The 19237-nt window shown below is 40.2% G+C and overlaps 1 protein-coding gene across 1 annotated transcript in view; it reads right to left on the bottom strand.

Moving 5' to 3' along the window:
• Positions 1–17181: 17181 nt before the first annotated feature.
• LOC124256594 (death domain-containing protein 1-like) overlaps positions 17182–19237 on the bottom strand; it is a 58949-nt gene continuing 56893 nt past the window's right edge. Inside the window, exon 14 of the mRNA XM_046690572.1 lies at positions 17182–18744. Coding sequence (XP_046546528.1) covers positions 18637–18744 — 108 coding nt within the window. The 3' untranslated portion in view covers positions 17182–18636. The remainder of the gene's footprint in view (positions 18745–19237) is intronic.

Raw genomic sequence — 19237 nt, 5'->3', positions numbered from 1 at the left:
AGCCCATGCCCATGTAGCACATCACTAGGTGGAGTGTTAATGCAAAATACTTCACTCCACTTGAACACAGCCCATACCGATGTAGCACATCACTAGGTGGAGAGTTCAATGCAAAAGACTTCACCCCACTTGAACACAGCCTATACCCATGTAGCACATCACTTTGACGGAGAGTTAATGCAAAAGACTTCACCCCACTTGAACACAGCCCATGCCCATGTAGCACATCACTAGGTGGAGAGTTAATGCAAAATACTTCACCCCACTTGAACACAGCCCATACCCATGTAGCACATCACTAGGTGGAGGGTTAATGCAAAAGACTTCACCCCACTTGAACACAGCCCATAATTATGTAGCATATCACTTGCTGCAGAGTTAATACAAAATACTTCACCCCGGCCCACTTGAACACAGCCCATAACTATGTAGCACATCACTTGGTGCAGAGTTAATGTGATACCATCACTTGCAATCAGCACAGCACATAACCAATGTGGAAACTGTGCAGTGCGGTGATACCTCCAATATATACACGTCGGACATCAATGAATGGGAGACGCATCTGGTTGGTCATCCACAGATCCCCGTCAACATAGGTCTGATGGGCAGAAGGAAACTGTGCCTTTACTGCATCCCCTTTATGAGAACCGTTGACCTACATAATACGGTTGCTGTTATATTTTAATTTCATTAATGTTAGAAAGAATTACCTAGTTAACTAAACTAGAAGATACTTATTGTTCAGACTAAAAGCATTTGGTGAATAATACTAGTATACATGAGAACCGATCTGCTATGTTCCTTCCTTAAAATAAAGCATTTATTGCGTAGACTTTTGGTCACTAACGCTAAGTATTTTGTATAATTTATCTGTAAAGCTATACACGTTGCATTCTGTATATCAACTGGTAATAAACTCACCATGAAATCATGCTCATTGATATGGACTTCATTGACGTAGATGCTGGTGTCATTAACTGAAACACCAAGGTCTACCTCTTCAATACCAAAAATTCCTTCTTACATGGTATTGAAGACAGCTCGTGTTGGGTTGTTGCTCCATCTCAGAGAAAGCAGGTAGGCAAGGTTCAAGTCTTCGAGCAAGATTTCGTGACATAACATGTTACAGTTAGGGAGTACAATCATATATCACTATGTAGGGAGCTGTGACAGACATGTGACATTGTTTCGTGACATATACTAGGCGTTATTAATGAAGGGTCAAACGATGTGTAGCACATGTAAAGAAAGGTTTCTTAGAAATAATAGAAATAAGAGTGTAATGATAATGTTGAATGTGTTTAACGTGACACATCGTGGCATACAGACAGTTCACACAACGCTAGGAAACATCAGTTGAGTAGACCAATCCCCCAAACTGAACATGAAGCCATTGGTCATTCAATATCGTGTGTATCCTCCTGTCCAAGACACAGGTGCGCCTTGGTCTCATGCTCCTTGTCAAGTTCATAAAGAGTTCTTTGAGTCCTGGCAGATCCACTGGTGCTGACTGCCGTGTGTACACACGTCGAGCGAGTTCATCCCAGGGTTGCTCGGATATATCCCAAAACTTCCACATCCAAAACAAAAAGTCCTCATCACCCCTTTTCAGGCAATAGAATAGCCTAGGAAGTTAACTGAACTGAAACAACAGATAATGATACATCACCTGAAATAGAGTAGAGATTTAAAAGAGAAGAGAGCATATTGGGGAATCAATACATGCAAACAATACATGCATTCATGTAGTAAAATTTGGCAATGCCTTACATGATATCTTTCCAAATATAATTTGAGACAATCAGTGAGCAATTTCTCAAACTGACGACCCAGTCTGAGAATATGTCTATTGACATTGTGTAAACGAAGCACGGAGTCTTTAATGCATCACAAATATTTCCTGTTGTCAATGGCTAATAGAAGGAGGAATTGTTGTAAGCGTTAGTTGTTTCCAGAGAGAATGAGTGAGTGAGTTTAGTTCTACGCAGCTTTTAGTAATTTCCCAGCATCATCACGGCGGGTGCCACCAGTAATGGGCTCTAAACATTGTACCCATGTGAGGAATCGAACTCGTGTCGGAATGACAAGCGCGGCTTGCCCGAACTTGAGCTGGACGTGGAAACAGGCTAGGTTTGTGGAACGAAGAAGGGCACGACATCATCGCTGAACAGTATGGCTGCATGTGTGCAGTAATCACTTAAAATGTGTGCGTTTGTCACTAAACCCAGAGACAGGTGTGACAGTGGACACTCCCATGGCTGACCGGTCGTGTGCCTCCTCACTTCGCCTCAACTCAGAAAATACCTTATCTGCGTAATCTTCATTTGAATAACCCCTCTATGTCGTCTGGACCAACTGCCCCATGAAGGCTGTCAGCAACTTCACTGTGGTCAGACGACGGTGTCATCATGGTTTTCAGTCTGTAGACCTCGCCTCGGTATCACGTTTTACCTCAACATGTACGTCTGAGATCCGTCGTTGTGTACAGTACGGTGGTGCTGGCACAGCAGTTAGCACAGAGTTATCTCTTTCTAAGAGAGCAGGTTCCAGGACCTAAAGCAGTTTTAGACGACATGTGTGAAGTCCAAGTCCAAAAGGCTCGTTGTTGTGCATTGGCATGCCGGATCAGTCTGAGATCAAGCAATGTTTATGCTGCTCTATCCGCAAAAAATCTACTTATGTTTTAGTTAACAATTAACAGCATAGTTTAGTCTTAAAGTAGTCTGTACTCTTTGACTGCATTTTACGCTCGTTATAATTTCAAGTCATTTGGCATACAATGTGTAACCTAAAGAATTTGAGCATGATTGCATATTATCTTTGTAATAAACATAGGCTGTTTCGTCTACTTATGTACGGAAGCCGACAAAGACGGGGAGACACATATCGCATTCGATCCGATATTTCACGTGAGGTATCACAATGCCTTGCGTTTCAGGCATGTGTACGTGTTATTGCATTATAGGAGAGTATTTTAGGTCCCGGTGTCTGTGAGGTTGAATTCAAAGCTCCTAACAAGAATCTTGGCACGTTTTCTCACCGGTACTCTCTGGTACGGACTGCCGAATTAAACAGTCCCCAGTAACGTTATTCCTTAAGGCTGTGTAGCAGAAGGTGTATCTTATAACAATAATGTACAATATATATTTCTAGTTTATGTATATTGCGCTAAATCCAGACAGCATGCTCATAGCGCAGACAATAATTACCCCGGATAACCCAAGCTGCCTATGAGGTACTAGAAGGTCATAGTTTCATGACTTATTCCGTCGGGTACCCTTCTTCTGCTGGGCGAACAGAGGCAATTTTGAAAAACTCACTTGCCTAACGTGACACCACAGGTAACACATGTGCTTCGTTGTGGGGCAGACCTAAAGTCCTAGAAATTCTCAGAAATTAAGCTGCCTAACACGGCCACCAATCCAAAGACTCTCCGCGCCTAACTGATTTGTGTCCTGAGCTCTAATAAGTGTCCAATAACTACAGCCCGTTAGAACCGTAGCTATGTGCATTTCGACTAAACGGACAAGTGGCCAGATTGAGTTCATTCTGTGTAATTTATCATCTGCATGTATAATTATCTGGATACCAAGAACATTCCTAACATTGCTGTGAGAGTATTTTACAGATTCCCTTTGTATATTCCGTGGTGTAGTGGTTAGAGCGTCCTCCCGGAGAGCGGAATTTCGTCATACCGAAAGACGATAAAATATGGTACTTGTTTGTCCCTGCCTGGCGCTCGGCATTAATGGGTGCAACAAGGACTGGTCGGCTCGGAGTCAGTATAATGTGTCTGAGTGGGGTATTCATGCTTCACTGTGGCATTGTATCTCAGTGGGCTAGCACTATAAAACCAGCGTCAGTCTGGGCTAGTACAAGCAGCCGCACCTACACATACACACGTCATATGAGCGAAATATTCTCCAGCGCGACGTTAAACCCAATATGTGATACACTAGTATTTTTAGGGGGGTTAAAGTATCGTAAAATTATTGTCCTGAGTAAGTAAGTCCCAAAACCTTCAAGGCTAATTTAAACTTACCAGATTTTTTAAAATGGAGTATGTTGTTCTTTTAAAGTTGGTTAACTATTTCCTACAATCACCAGCGGTTGTAGGGTTGGTGTAAATCCAACTAGGGTCCATGCAGGTAGCAAAGGCACTGTAAGTCCCCATGGTCCCTAGTATGGTGATCTACCTTCAGTTGTTGGCGATCTATAGCCTGTTTTTATATTGTGTTGTCATGTATGGTTAAATGATTTATATTTCATGACTAGTTTTAAAATATACATCTGTGATAGTCTAGTTGTTTCACTCTTATTCGTTGACAAGTTTTTTTACTTTACCTATAATTATCATTGATATTTTACTTGATGTAGTCACGATATGGCTGAAATACTGCCGATGTGACTTAAAATCTTAACTCACTCACTACTGTTCTTCGATGACAGGTTTTTACTCTCTTAATTTATTGATTTTAATACTGAATTAAATTGATCTCGTCACGATATGGTGCAATATTGCCAGTGTGACGCTAAATATTAACTCACTCACTCTATTGACAGGCTCTTATTGCAGAAAAGACAGCAGTGAGTTGGCAAAACACATACAATTGTCAGGCGCGAATGGTGTGCTGTTCTACATGCACTGCATACCCGTTTGTTACAACCGTCATTAAAACACCAAAATCTACATGGTCGTTTGTTACAACCGTCATTAAAACACCAAAATCTACATGGTCGTTTGTTACAACCGTCATTAAAACACCAAAATCTACATGGTCGTTTGTTACAACCGTCATTAAAACACCAACATCTACATGGTCGTTTGTTACAACCGTCATTAAAACACCAAAATCTACATGGTCGTTTGTTACAACCGTCATTAAAACACCAAAATCTACATGGTCGTTTGTTACAACCGTCATTAAAACACCAAAATCTACATGGTCGTTTGTTACAACCGTCATTAAAACACCAAAATCTACATGGTCGTTTGTTACAACCGTCATTAAAACACCAAAATCTACATGGTCGTTTGTTACAACCGTCATTAAAACACCAAAATCTACATGGTCGTTTGTTACAACCGTCATTAAAACACCAAAATCTACATGGTCGTTTGTTACAACCGTCATTAAAACACCAAAATCTACATGGTCGTTTGTTACAACCGTCATTAAAACACCAAAATCTACATGGTCGTTTGTTACAACCGTCATTAAAACACCAAAATCTACATGGTCGTTTGTTACAACCGTCATTAAAACACCAAAATCTACATGGTCGTTTGTTACAACCGTCATTAAAACACCAAAATCTACATGGTCGTTTGTTACAACCGTCATTAAAACACCAAAATCTACATGGTCGTTTGTTACAACCGTCATTAAAACACCAAAATCTACATGGTCGTTTGTTACAACCGTCATTAAAACACCAAAATCTACATGGTCGTTTGTTACAACCGTCATTAAAACACCAAAATCTACATGGTCGTTTGTTACAACCGTCATTAAAACACCAAAATCTACATGGTCGTTTGTTACAACCGTCATTAAAACACCAAAATCTACATGGTCGTTTGTTACAACCGTCATTAAAACACCAAAATCTACATGGTCGTTTGTTACAACCGTCATTAAAACACCAAAATCTACATGGTCGTTTGTTAAACAAGGTTTCCCCTTCTTCATACCAATTTCTGAATTTGTAGTGACAAGTTGGTTCGGACAAATGTGTAATTTTCATGCCATTTAAGACGATTTGTTACTTTGTTTTGAATGCATATTTATTTGCAGCAAGGTGACTACAGTTTATTGTGTATGTTACATGGAATGTTGTGAAACCAGGGATTTCACGTAATCCCTAAAAGTGTCACAAATTTCGTGAAATCAATTGCTCGGGATTGGTTGTTGCTTTTCTTATTGTTTTTCCCGAGCGACTACCTGGATGATATCCCAGAATTCTTGATTGGGTTGCGATCTCTGTTGGGAACCCGCAAGCGCAATTGATAGTATAAGTATAATATGTATATCTTTACATTGATCAACAAAGATGGAATTTTTAAAACTTATCCTATCTCACGGTTTGTACTCTCTCGTGATTCGACAGCTGAGTGGAAACGAACTGTAAACAAAGTTTCTGGCCTTTCTTGTACCATTCACCTCAGTGAAGTTGTTCCCTTCCTCGTCGCTAACATTCTTGGTGTGGTTATGCATCACGGCAATGCTAATAACAATTATAAAATAGGCTTGAAATTCAGTATCCTGAAAGGTTCTAAATTTGAAGTCCGTCCTCAGCATCTGCTCTCTGCGAAAAATAGAACAACTGACAAAGGAATTGGGTAGGGTTTCCCAACTACTATACTCCCCCAACCAACAGAAAAGTAGTCCAACACACAAAATGTAGTCCAACACACAGAAAAGTAGTCCAGCACACAAAATGTAGTCCAACACACAGAAAAGTAGTCCAACACACAAAATGTAGTCCAACACACAGAAAAGTAGTCCAACACACAAAATGTAGTCCAACACACAGAAACGTAGTCCAACACACAAAATGTAGTCCAACACACAGAAAAGTAGTCCAACACACAAAATGTAGTCCAACACACAGAAAAGTAGTCCATGTGGTCTTTCAAGTATATATATTGGTATGTGGTTCTCGGTGCGAGTAGCTGGAAAATGGTGATGCGATCTGAAGCATTCATCCATTTGTGTAATAAAATAATAGTTATTAAAATATTGTGACAGCCAAATGTGTGTTGACTGAAAACGCAAACACAAAAAAAATAGTTGAACGTCCATTTATTTTACTCTCACAATTGTAATATGTGTTGAAGTACTGAAGTCACGATGTACAAGAGTCCAAAAGCACACGCTTCTAGCAAAACAGTATACGTGTCTAACGTTAACAAAAGAGTTGGACACTATGGATGGCTGTGTAGCCTAACAGTGCAACTCGTCGGACTCCGGTGAGAGGGAGCCGCATTTGACACTCATTCTTGAATATCCCATCGACGGAAATCTGTAAACAACATTGAACTGATGCTATGAACGTCATCATATTAGATTATTGATAATATACTTGCAACGGGGGAAAACGATTACTCTATCCAAATATAGTTTCTCCACTGCTGATACCGCACTTTGACTTTAAACCCAATATCAAAAAATATATTAGACAGGCAATCCTAGTGGAGTGGAACACAAACCTCGTGGTTACCAAATCTATGGCTTCAATTATGCAGGATGCAGAATCACCCTAAGTCCCCTTGATCCCAGTAAGGTGGTATTACCTTGGTTGATAGTGGTTTGTAGACTAGTTTTTTCTCTGATTAAAAAATAGTTGTTTTAATATTGTCGTGATTTGGTTTAGAACTAAACTGTGGCACATATGTTGTACTGTCTTTTGTTGAGGTATTTAATAAACTGAAATGGTTTGATCTTGATGTGCCTGCAATTTCTACATCTTTTTGAGTCCACTATGTGATGATAGAGTCCTGTGATCTGCACTACTGTGATGTCATGGTGACCTTCTCGGAACAAAACGTTACAAACGTCAAAGTATTTTCCTTATGGATGTAAGTTTAAACAGGGATTATACTCTCTCTGGCAGCGCAGTTGATGTTCAAGTATTATTGTACGTTGGACAAACATATAGTTTTGCACACTGAATTTGTATTCGGTATTGTTATCATAATGTTAAGTTCATCTGTGACCTACCCACCTTAAAGGAAGAGTTAGTTATCTCGATGTATAGTGAACAGTTTGACATGTTAAGTTCATCTGTGACCTACCCACCTTAAAGGAAGAGTTAGTTATATCGATGTATCGTGACCAGTTTTACATGTTAAGTTCATCTGTGACCTACCCACCTTAAAGGAAGAGTTAGTTATTTCGATGTATAGTGAACAGTTTGACATGTTAAGTTCATCTGTGACCTACCCACCTTAAAGGAAGAGTTAGTTATCTCGATGTCAAGCTCGTAGTTGTTGATGTTGTCCACATCGATGTTTTCTGCATCCACTTTTCCAAAGACCCCCCCTTGAAGTGTGATGAAGACCAGTGATGGTGGTGAGTAGTTCCATCGGAATGACAGGCTGAGAACACGGTCATTGTTGGGCAGCTCAAAACGGACCCTACTCCTGTAAGTACACCATAACAAGCTATACCGACAGGACATTATGTTGCCATGACATTCTTGTGTAGAGCAGAACATTTGACATGTATGGTAAATAATTGTCTGTTGTTTCTTGGCATGACACCAAAGTGTACTAATATACTGATGTGTAGTTGGCGTGCTACCATGTTTGAATGTTAGTTATCTGTTGTACTGACATCGACGGTTTCTACCGTTTAGATGATAGTTAACGATGCTTGGTTTGATAATCTCCTGCCTTGGTATATGTGTGGAGTGCTGTGTAGTTCACAGCCTGTTTAGCCTAGTGGTTAAATGGTTCACTCGTCATGCCGAAGGCCCGGGATCGTTCCCCCCGTATACGATGTATAAAGCACAATGGGTACAATGTATGAAGCACAATATCCACACCGTGATATTGCTAAAAGCGACGCAAGACTAAATTCACAAACTCACATGTAGGGGATGTTATAATGTTTGCTATCTGTTGCCATGGAACCGATGTGTATTGGGAATGGGGGTGTCTTAATGGACATGGATTTAGCTGCTTATAATGAAGCACCGGTCCTCGAAACGAAACACTGTTCCTCTTTACATTTTAGATGTACAATTTGACCATGCACTACAGTCATTGAACCTTAGTTCAACAGAGGGGTAAACACAATGCACTGATACGTCACGTGACAAGCAATTCCAAGTTTCAACATCTATTTATATTCAGTTAACCACTACACATATATTTCAACAATTCCCGTACCACGTGGTCAAATCTCCTGCAGCCGAGATCCTGAAAGTCATGCCTGCAGCCAGGTCAAATGGCAGGACTTCGGTTCGAATTGTTGCTGAATCCTGGAAAATAATCACAAATGTGTGACTATAACGGGGCATTTAACCTCACTGTAAGAAACATCTGCATATTTGTGTCGACATGTAACAACTTCGTTGATGTATATCGATTTTGTCATCATCATTCGTTATATACAACTGCAGTTTTATGTTCTTGCCCTTAATAGTTCATGCATAGAAAAATGTTGAAAGTACGCCCCCTCAATCGTCCAAGCATAAACACATGGAAAAAGTACTTCGCCTTAATTGTCCAATAAAATCATGGAATATGTCCTTCGCATAAAATCATGGAACATGTACTTAGCCTTAATTTTCGATGCATAAACACGGGTACAAGTACTTCTCCTTAATCGCCCACCCATAAACACATGGAACAAGTACTTCCGTCCACCAACAAACACATGGAACAAGTAATCGTCCCACCACATAAACACATGGAACAAGTACTTCCCTTAATCGTTAATCGTCCACCCATAAACACATGGAACAAGTACTTCCCCCTTAATCGTCCACCCATAAACACATGGTAAACAAGTACTTCCCCTTAATCGTCCACCCATAAACACAACAAGTGAACAAGAACTTCCCCGTTAATCGTCCACGTCCACCCATAAACACATGTACTTCCCTTAATCGTCAACCAATAAACTTACTTCCCCTTAATCGTCCACCCACAAACACATGGCACAAATAATCGTCCACCAATAAACACATGGAACAAGTACTTCCCTTAATCGTCCACTCAACACATGGTACAAATACTTCCTTAATCGTCCACTGGTACATAAACACATGGAACAAGTACTTCCCCTTAATCGTCCACCCACAAACACATGGCACAAATACTTCCCCTTAATCGTCCACCAATAAACAGATGGAACAAGTACTTCCCCTTAATCGTCCACCCATAAACACGTGGAACAAGTACTTCCCCTTAATCGTCCACCCACAAACACATGGCACAAATACTTCCCCTTAATCGTCCACACATAAACACATGGAACAAGTACTTCCCCTTAATCGTCCACAATAAACACATGGAACAAGAACTGCCCCTTAATCGTCTACCCATAAACACATGGTACAAATATTTCCCCTTAATCGTCCACCCATAAACACATGGAACAATTACTTCCCCTTAATCGTCCACCCATAAACACATGGTACAAGTTCTTACCTTAATCGCCCACCAACAAACACATGGTACAAATACTTCCCCTTAATCGCCCATTCATAAGCACATGGTACCATAAACACGTGGAACAAGTACTTCCCCTTAATCGTTCCGCATAAACACATGATACAAGTACGTCCATGCATAAACACATGATACAAGTAACTTGCACAAACACTAGGTACCCCATTAATCGTCTACGTCCATGCATAAACATGGAACAAGTGGTACTAGTAGCTACACATAAACACATGGTACTAGTATCTCGCCTTAATCGTCCACGTATACAATGTCATGTTACTTCCCCTTAACGGAACATGTCAGCATTATTCTTTCTGAATGATGAATACTTCATATCAACTGTGTGATCTCTTATATTGCATAATAGTGATGAACAACAGGAAGATGAAACAGATTTGAGTTGAGGTGAAACAAGTGTTAGCAGAATTTCAGATTTGCTAAAGACAGAACGGACACTCCAATGTATCACAAGGTGTAAGACAAACCATGAACACATGCAGAATACCAAACTCAATGAGGATCACTTGAGATCGTTAAAGACTGAAAAGGAGCTCCAATGAAAGGTGCAAGAGCAACTGGAATCACGTTCAGATAGACCATAAAAAAAACACGGGCGCTCCAAGGTAGCATGGGGTATAAGAAGAACTGAAAACAGGTTCCGACCTAACAAAGCCAACACAATCGGTGATGAACATGGGTGTGCCATTGTTTCACGATGTGCACGATGAACCAGAGCCTCGTTCCACAAAGCGATCGTAGCGCTACGACTGTCATAAGTCTGTGTTAAAGTATGGGAATTATGATTATCTTAAGGTTACGATTGCGTTGACGAGCCGGACCCAGGGTTACCTTGAAACCTACCAAAGACGGCACGGACATGCCAGTGTAACATGCTGTGCATTTGATCCTCACACTTTCCCAAGATCCATCTCGCAGACAGGATGCTGTTCTGTTAGCAGCGACGACGTTAAAGGGATGCTGACAAACGTCTTCAACGGCTGCGTTGATGATGTCTACATCTGGACGAGCATTAGCCAGTCTGTACCCATCACACGACACTGGAACATTGTACATGGTGAGGTTTGAATTTTTTTGGGTCAACTGGATTCTACATACCAATAGCCATAGTTTTTGATAAACTTACCAATATGCTAGAAGGTTTTGATGGTTTTTTTATGTTTAATTTCCTGACTGTTTGTACTCTGGTTTGAGTTGTGTTTGAGTTGAGCTTTACGTTACATCGGCATTATTTCAGCCATATAGTGACGAGAACAAGTCTGCATTCATAAACATTTTACGTACAAAGTCCAAATGAGTCTTACTTTAAAAACATATATATCCATTACATTGTTATCGAAAAACAGAGAAACTCTCATAGCACTTAGTTCAAAAGCAAGCAATTCGTTATTCACATTACACAGTTACAATTTGTGATACAGATCAACTTCGCGCGCGCGGAAAAACAGATCTTTTAGATTTCTCGCATCATAATGAGGATCCCTTCTTGTTCAAAAGTCGACACAGTTAAGCAGAATATGCCTGAAGGTGAAGAGTTCGTTGCAAGAGACACGTATGGGAGGTGCAACTCCATCCGTTCTCAGCATATAGTCATGTACTATGTGGCCAATACGACAGCGTCGTAAAATTACCTCATCACCTCTTGACTGACAACGAAAGTAGGTATAACCATTTGTTGGCTTCCATTCATTAAGTTTTATTCTTCCTACCTGGGTGTCCCACCTTTTTGCATAATGCCCCGACCATAACTTTTGATAGTGTATTTGGGATGAGCAGTGGAGATAGGGCTTGTCAAGAGCTGCTTTAGTTGCAGCAGCGGCCTTTGTGTTCTCAACACCTGAGATCAACATGTCGATCATAAAGGTTTTCGTTATACCTTACTCTTTCCTGTGTAGTTCACTCAGTGGTAAGTATCTTGTGTCATTTGTTACTTTACACTTACTCCTACAACTCGATTCCCCAGTCTCTACATGAGTTTATAGATCATCGGGGGAAAATTAAGTGGTAACGATGTGAGCATCGTTTTGCACTTCTAGTTATCGATATTCAGTCTAACGAAATATTATACGTAAAACAAACCTTCCTCATTTTTTGTTTGTTTTACACATGGTGGTAAATGTCTTGTCTTAGAAACGCTCTTACGAATAGAGTTGACAGATAATTCGAAGAAGATGAAGTGGTACCGTCATGAGTGAGCAATATGAAAACCCTTACCACCATAGTACTGCCATCCAGACTCAGAGGAGCCATCACTGTTAGAGTCGAAGGCTGCAGAGTGTAGTCTACACTTTCTGGTGAGAGGGTTGTACAAGACTAGGTTACACAGCATCCGCCATTGACACTCAGAGAAACACTCAGCCCTCATGTCCACCTGGTTCATCTCTTCTACAAGACCTCCAGTAAACACCAGATCATCCATCTCAGACCTTCTGTGGAATGTCACATTGGTGCAAGTGTCCATATTGTACACCAACTGACTTAAACCACTGGAAACATGAGAGACGCAGAACAGAACGTAAACAGTTAACAGTGACATCTTGGTGTACATGACGCTCAGATCTACCTCGCTGTTCATCGGAATGACGCATTTCTCAGGCACACCGCCCTCATGTGGATCAAACTACCCATTTGCAATAAGAATGGTCTTATATAAAGGTCTAAATGGATATACGTGGTTTCCATGGTAACATGTATTTGAATGTCCCTTTGATTTGGTCCATCTCTCAACTATAACACTGTAATATATCATTATAGAAAAAAAAGGATTAGTGAGGCCGAATCTCAAAAAGATGTTTTCGGACGTGTGTTTCAAAAGGGTTTTCGACTACATCATGTATTTTTAAGTGCGTTGAAACAAAGCTCCCTAATTGGACTTATTATCCATTCTTTACATGGATACGAGTTCTCAGCAACAACAGTCTCCAAACAAGAAATCGGCAGTTCCAGTGCAGTTACTCGATTCATGATGAAGAAATGTATCGGAGTAACGGGAATCGTTACTGGCGACGTCAAAAACTTTAAACGACGTTAAACAACATGAGCTGTGCTTCATATGCAGGCTTTCCCGTGTCTGTTCATAGCTGATACAATAATTGCCAACACCAGTATGAATTGGGTGGGTCGTCTCGTTTTTAATGTCAGGCTTTCTCCAACCCGTGAAGGACCGTGTTAGAATGACCCTTCTGTAACCCGTAGTTGTCGTAAGAGGCGACTAACGGGATCGGGTGGTCAGGCTCACTGACTTGGTTGACACGTGTCATCGGCTCCCATTTGCGCAGATCGATGCTGATGCTGTTGATCACTGGATTGTCTGGTCCAAACTCGATTATTTACATACCACCGCCATATAGCTGGAATATTGCTGAGTGCGGCGTAAAACTAAACTCACACACTCACTCGCAGATTTATCTCTTCCTATCAGAGAGGGTTCCATGGTGATCTACCTTCAGTTGTTGGCGATTACTTGCCCATTTATACATTGTATTGTCCAAAAATAGTTTTCTACTTTTAAAGATATAAGCTAGTTAGTTTTATCTCACTTTGTGATAATCTAGTAATTTTACTGTCCTTCGTTGACAGGGTTTTATATATTATATGTATGTATTATGAATTTAGAACTAGTTTTGAGATATTGCCGATGTGACTTTAAGTTTAACTCACTCACTCAGTCAGTGCCGGTTCCAGGTCCTAAAAGCAGTTATAGACAACATGTGTGAAGGCCAAGTCCATAAGGCTCGTTATTGTGCACTTTCATACCGGACTAGTCTGAGTTCGTCAAATATTTATGCCATATTGATATTTGTTTTAGTTTAAATTAACATAATTAACTTTGTCTCTCATGACAAAGGCAGTATAATTTATACCGATACCATATGATCGTTTGTTACACAACTTTTCCCCTTCTTCATGAAAATATCTGATATTATGGTGACGAGTTGGAAGGGACAATGGACTTTCGTACCATTTAAGACGATTTGTTGCTCGTGAATGTATACTGAACCACAAAAGAAATGTCGCCCCTATAGTTGTTTTTAAAGCACACACTTTATTTCACTCTAATAAACGATCAAAACCGTGGATTGAGTTCAAACTTGACGAGTATGGTTAACACATTTTCGGCAATCGCATTTAGAGTTCGCACAAACAAAATCACCAAAAATGGTACCATTAAGATATCTCAAAGTCAGTATTGTGTGTGGCCTCTATGGGCATCCATAAATGCGTTGCATTGTCTGTACATGTATACCAACGTCTTCTGCAATTCCACACATTCGTATACCATGGTTTAATAATGAAAGAGTTGGAATAAAGCAGAAAAATATCATTCGCCGACATCCTACAGTCCATAATTTAGCTAAAGTAAACATTGTAAATGCCAAGACTCGACGCGTATTTTAGAAAGAAAAAGTGTCAATCTCGGAGAAACTATGTTTCCAAGATAATTGCACGCACCCCTATTTCAAAGGTGGGGAACATGATTCAAAGAATAAAGGGAAAGGTTCCAAATCTAATCTGGTAAAATGGTGGCCAATTTAGCAGCAAAGGCAGCACTCAACAAATCTGCGACACCACTTCTGATCCCATACACCGATTATACAACTGTCATTAGAACTTACATCCGTGATCTAATGCAGAAGAAGTGCGAAGGCCAAGTAGGTATAAATAAATTACATGCAATAAAACCTTATATTTGCTACACTTACTTGGGTTGTCAGTCCAGATTTGGAGAGGCCATCATGCGACGACGCCGCATTGGCCACAGCAGGTATACTCATAAGTATTTGTTAAAAGGTGAGGTTCCTCCATTTTGCATCCCTTGTGATTAGAGAATCACGGTCAATATAGATTTTTCCATCATAAGGGATAAATAGTTCAGTGTCAAAACATTGAAGAGTAGTTCATATAATGTTAATTATCACTAATCATTGAATTTTTGAACGAAATAGAATAAGTTGATGAACAGATATACAGATCTATATTTTATTATGGGTAGTTTAAATTAGCAGCTTTGATTCTGAGTGACTGTATCCTCACAGGGGGTTGAAGTATTGTAAAATTATTGGCCTTTGTTGGGATACGTAAGTCCCAAAACATTCAAGGTAAATTTTAAACGTAGTATTTTTGTAATTTTAAATTATGGCTAGATTTGACTACAAACGCCAGTGGCAGAAGGGATGGTGTAAATCCAGCTAGGGTCAATTAGGGGAAAGGAAAGGCACTGTAAGCCCCCATGGTCCCTTGTATGGTGACCTACCTTCAGTTGCTGGCGATCTATAGCCCAATTTTATGTTGTAATGACCTAAATAGTTTTTTATTAATTTTAAGTTTCATGCTAGTTTTAAATCTGTAACTGCGACATACTAGTTGTTTTACTGTCCTTTGGCAACAGATTGTTTCAAATAAGATTATGAAGTATTTACTGTTTTAGTCACGATAAGGCTGAAATATTGCAAACATGACTTTTCATTTTAACTCACTCACTCAATGAACTATGGAAGTTAAAGTACGAGGACGTTCGATCATTGGAACAGTGTCAATGTACACAGCCAGAGATGTGCACAAAGCACGCGATCAAGACTTCAACTTATCAGACAAACATGCAAAATAACATTTATTAAAAATATCTATTCATTTAGATTAATTGTCAATATTGGCAGCCATTATGTTATGGTAATATTTGGTCATTATACTCAGTGTCATTGTCATCGGTTTGCTATTCATGTAAATAGTTGAAGCCGTTAACGTTGTTTGCAAGAGAAGACATATTAATTGTTCATTATTCTCGCATCGTGAATGCTGTGTGTTTTTGTGTCACAGATGGACTCACTGGGGAATCAATACATGCAAACAATACATGCATTCACGTACTGAAATCTGGCAATGTCTTACAAGATATCTTTCCAAATATTGTTTGAGACAATCAGTGAACAATTTCCCATACTGACGACCCGGTCTTAGAATACGCCCATTGACATGGTATTTACGAAGCACGGAATCTTTAGTACATCGCAAATATTTCATGTTAGCAAAGGCCAGTAGAATGAGGAATTGTTATAAACGTGTTAGTTGTTCCCAGAAAGTGTGAGTGAGTGAGATTAGTTCAACGCTGCTTTTAGCAATTTCCCAGCATCACCACGGCGGGGGACACCAGTAATGGGCTATAAACATTTTGCCCATGTGGGTAATCGAACTCGCAAACTTGCCCAAACTTGAGCTGGACTTGGAAAAAGGCTTGTTTTGTGGAACGAAGAAGGGTAGGACATCATCGCTGAACAGTATGGCAGCATTTGTGCAGCAATCACTTTAAATGTGCGTGTTTGTCACTATACCTGTAGACAGGTGTGACAGTGGACACTCCCATGGCTGACCGGTCGTGTGCCTCCTCACCTTGCCTCACTAAATACCTTATCATTTAAATAACCCCGCGATGTCCTCCAGATCAGCTGCCCCACGAAAACTGTTAGAACCTTCACTGCAGTCAAACGACAGTGTCATCATGGTTTTCGTTCTTCATACCTTGCCACGGGATCAGGTTATAAGTCAACATAATACGTTGACGTATAACCTGATCCCGTTGCCATATTATGGCGAAATCCGTCGTTGCGTACAGTGACCTTTGGACAGGATCTAGCACAGATTTATCTGACCCGTGAAGGTGCGGGTTAGAATAATGATCTTCAGTAACCCATGCTTATCGTAAGAGGCGACTAACGGGATAGGGTGGTCAGGCTCGCTGACTTGGTTGACACATGTCTTCGGTTGCCAGTTGCGTAGATCGATACTCGTTATGCTGATCATTGGATTGTCTGACCCAGACTCGTTTATTTACATACCGCCGGGATGCAGCTGGAATATTGTCGAGTGCGGCGTTAAACAACAAACAAACTTGTAGCCATCAAGAAGCAGAAGTTTCAATGAACACACGTGTCATCTTCACGTGCTGAAACATGACATTCTACATAGTAAACTCACAAGGAGGCTGATAATTCAACGGTTTATTGCATATATCAAAGACGAAGACGGATCACAGATAGACTTGATGCTTGAAATACAGCGGAGCGGACGGAAACAGTTCTGGGCGGGATTCAGCCTGACTGTAGATGCATGAGTTGAGTAAGGACGTGTGGATATGTTGATGAAATAATAGATGTATACTTGTGTGTTCTGTATGTGGCCTGTCATTAAAACATTAATATTATATAATATAAAGCTTAAGATGCACATACAAGGTGTCCCAGCTTGGACCCAGTACATTTCAGTTTAAGTAAATACATGTATATACACACAGCTGCCAACCTGTACATTAAAATGCTACAAGATTACAATAATGTTCATACAGTCTGATAAAAAAACATCAACCCTCCAGTTTATCCAAATACAGTATTTGAAAATACAGATACACGTTATACGGGCTGTGTATCAAAACAGATAGCCTCAGATTTACACTGAATACATAATTAACAATAACAGCAATGCCACTCATAATAATTTTGCTCCTAGGAATGTGTTCGGGTAGCATTAAATTGGAATTACTGCATTTCCGTCAGTGCAGTGGCAGGAACGGTAATTGAGTTGATTGTACGCCCCTTGTATTTTCATGATGGGCGGCGATCTGTACAAACATTTAAATAAAATAAATAAATACTGATTTATTGGAGATACATACATGTTCCGTGATATATACGGAATGAACTTTGGGGTCAACACAAAATTATATAGTAAGGACTGACTTTATTTAAGTATCTATGGTATGTTCAAATGTCATAATCCCTATGTTTTGGTCAGTACATAAAAGTAGGTATCACAGGTTCGGTATCGCTATACGTGGGATAAACCAAACGAGTTACAAGGCACATGGACAGAGAATATTGCTTCATTTTTCAATATCAAACTGTAGGTTGCTATTGTATGTTGCTGTACTCTAAGTTCATGATGTCAGGGGGGCGGTGGGGTAGCCTAGTGGATAAAGCGTTGGCTCGTCACGCCGAGGATCCGGGTTCGATTCCCCACATGGGCACAATGTGTAAAGCCCATTTCTGGTGTCCCCCCGCCGTGATATTGCTGGAATATTGCTAAAAGCGGCGTAAAACTAAACTCAGTCAGTCATGACGTCAGGTAATATTCAGCTACATATAAATATGATATCTACTGGACGTTAACTCTGTACATTAGTGTGACTGTTGGTAGTTACGTAAGGAAGCAGTAAGTTAATATATTGAAAGTGTACATCAGCAGGTCGGCTAAACAGGATGTGTTGACAATATCGACGTACATGCTGCAGAAATGACATCAACAAAATATTAATATGTATAAATTTGTGTCTGTCACAATGATGTCCAATTTGTCATTCCTCATTCCTCCGTGAACGGTCTGTGATTGGTTCTCCCTACTGCCTGGACGTCCATATTGCATTATGAGGTCACGGAGCTGACCAATCAGCGGCTTTCTATCCGTCGTTCCCGGTACTCCCTCTGGCGGGTGCGGATCTGGTCTGACAGGTCCCCTCTTCCGCTCTTACTGAGGGCAGTGGACAATATGGCTACCTGTTGATGGAAACGACAAGTATATGAGTTCGTGGGTGAATAAACACGTTGTCTTTTCTGATATTTACTAGATAGGGCAATCTTGATCGGTCTCTTTCTTGTTTTTGGTCCATAATTTACAAACGCTATTAACAACAAGGGTGTTTTATCATTACAACTATTTAAAGAGATAAAAGAGTCAATATATTTGACACTCTCCGTCGAAAAGGAGGACATTAAAAGACAATGCTGTGTCATCCAGTTTAAAATCTATGGTTAGACGAGCAGACCGGTCACGTGAAGGCGAAACAGTTTATTAGTGTATGTCATTCATGTTTGCCTAAAAGAACAGAAGCGAAGCTGCTGATCATTTAGAATCTGTAATCTTTAACTTGGTGTTTTATTTGGAGTAGTCAGGGTGTCCTTGCTACGACCAATCCCAGAGAACAAAGTGCACAATTGCACACATCAAACTTTGATGTTGTGAGAACATCGTCACAAGACTGTTCAAAGC

The sequence above is a fragment of the Haliotis rubra genome, unplaced genomic scaffold, assembly GCF_003918875.1.
Source record: "Haliotis rubra isolate DU_JTF1 unplaced genomic scaffold, ASM391887v1 Scf630, whole genome shotgun sequence".
NCBI classification, from domain to species: domain Eukaryota; kingdom Metazoa; phylum Mollusca; class Gastropoda; order Lepetellida; family Haliotidae; genus Haliotis; species Haliotis rubra.
The sequence above is the reverse complement of the archived record's forward strand: the minus strand, read 5'-3'. Positions and strand labels throughout refer to the sequence as shown.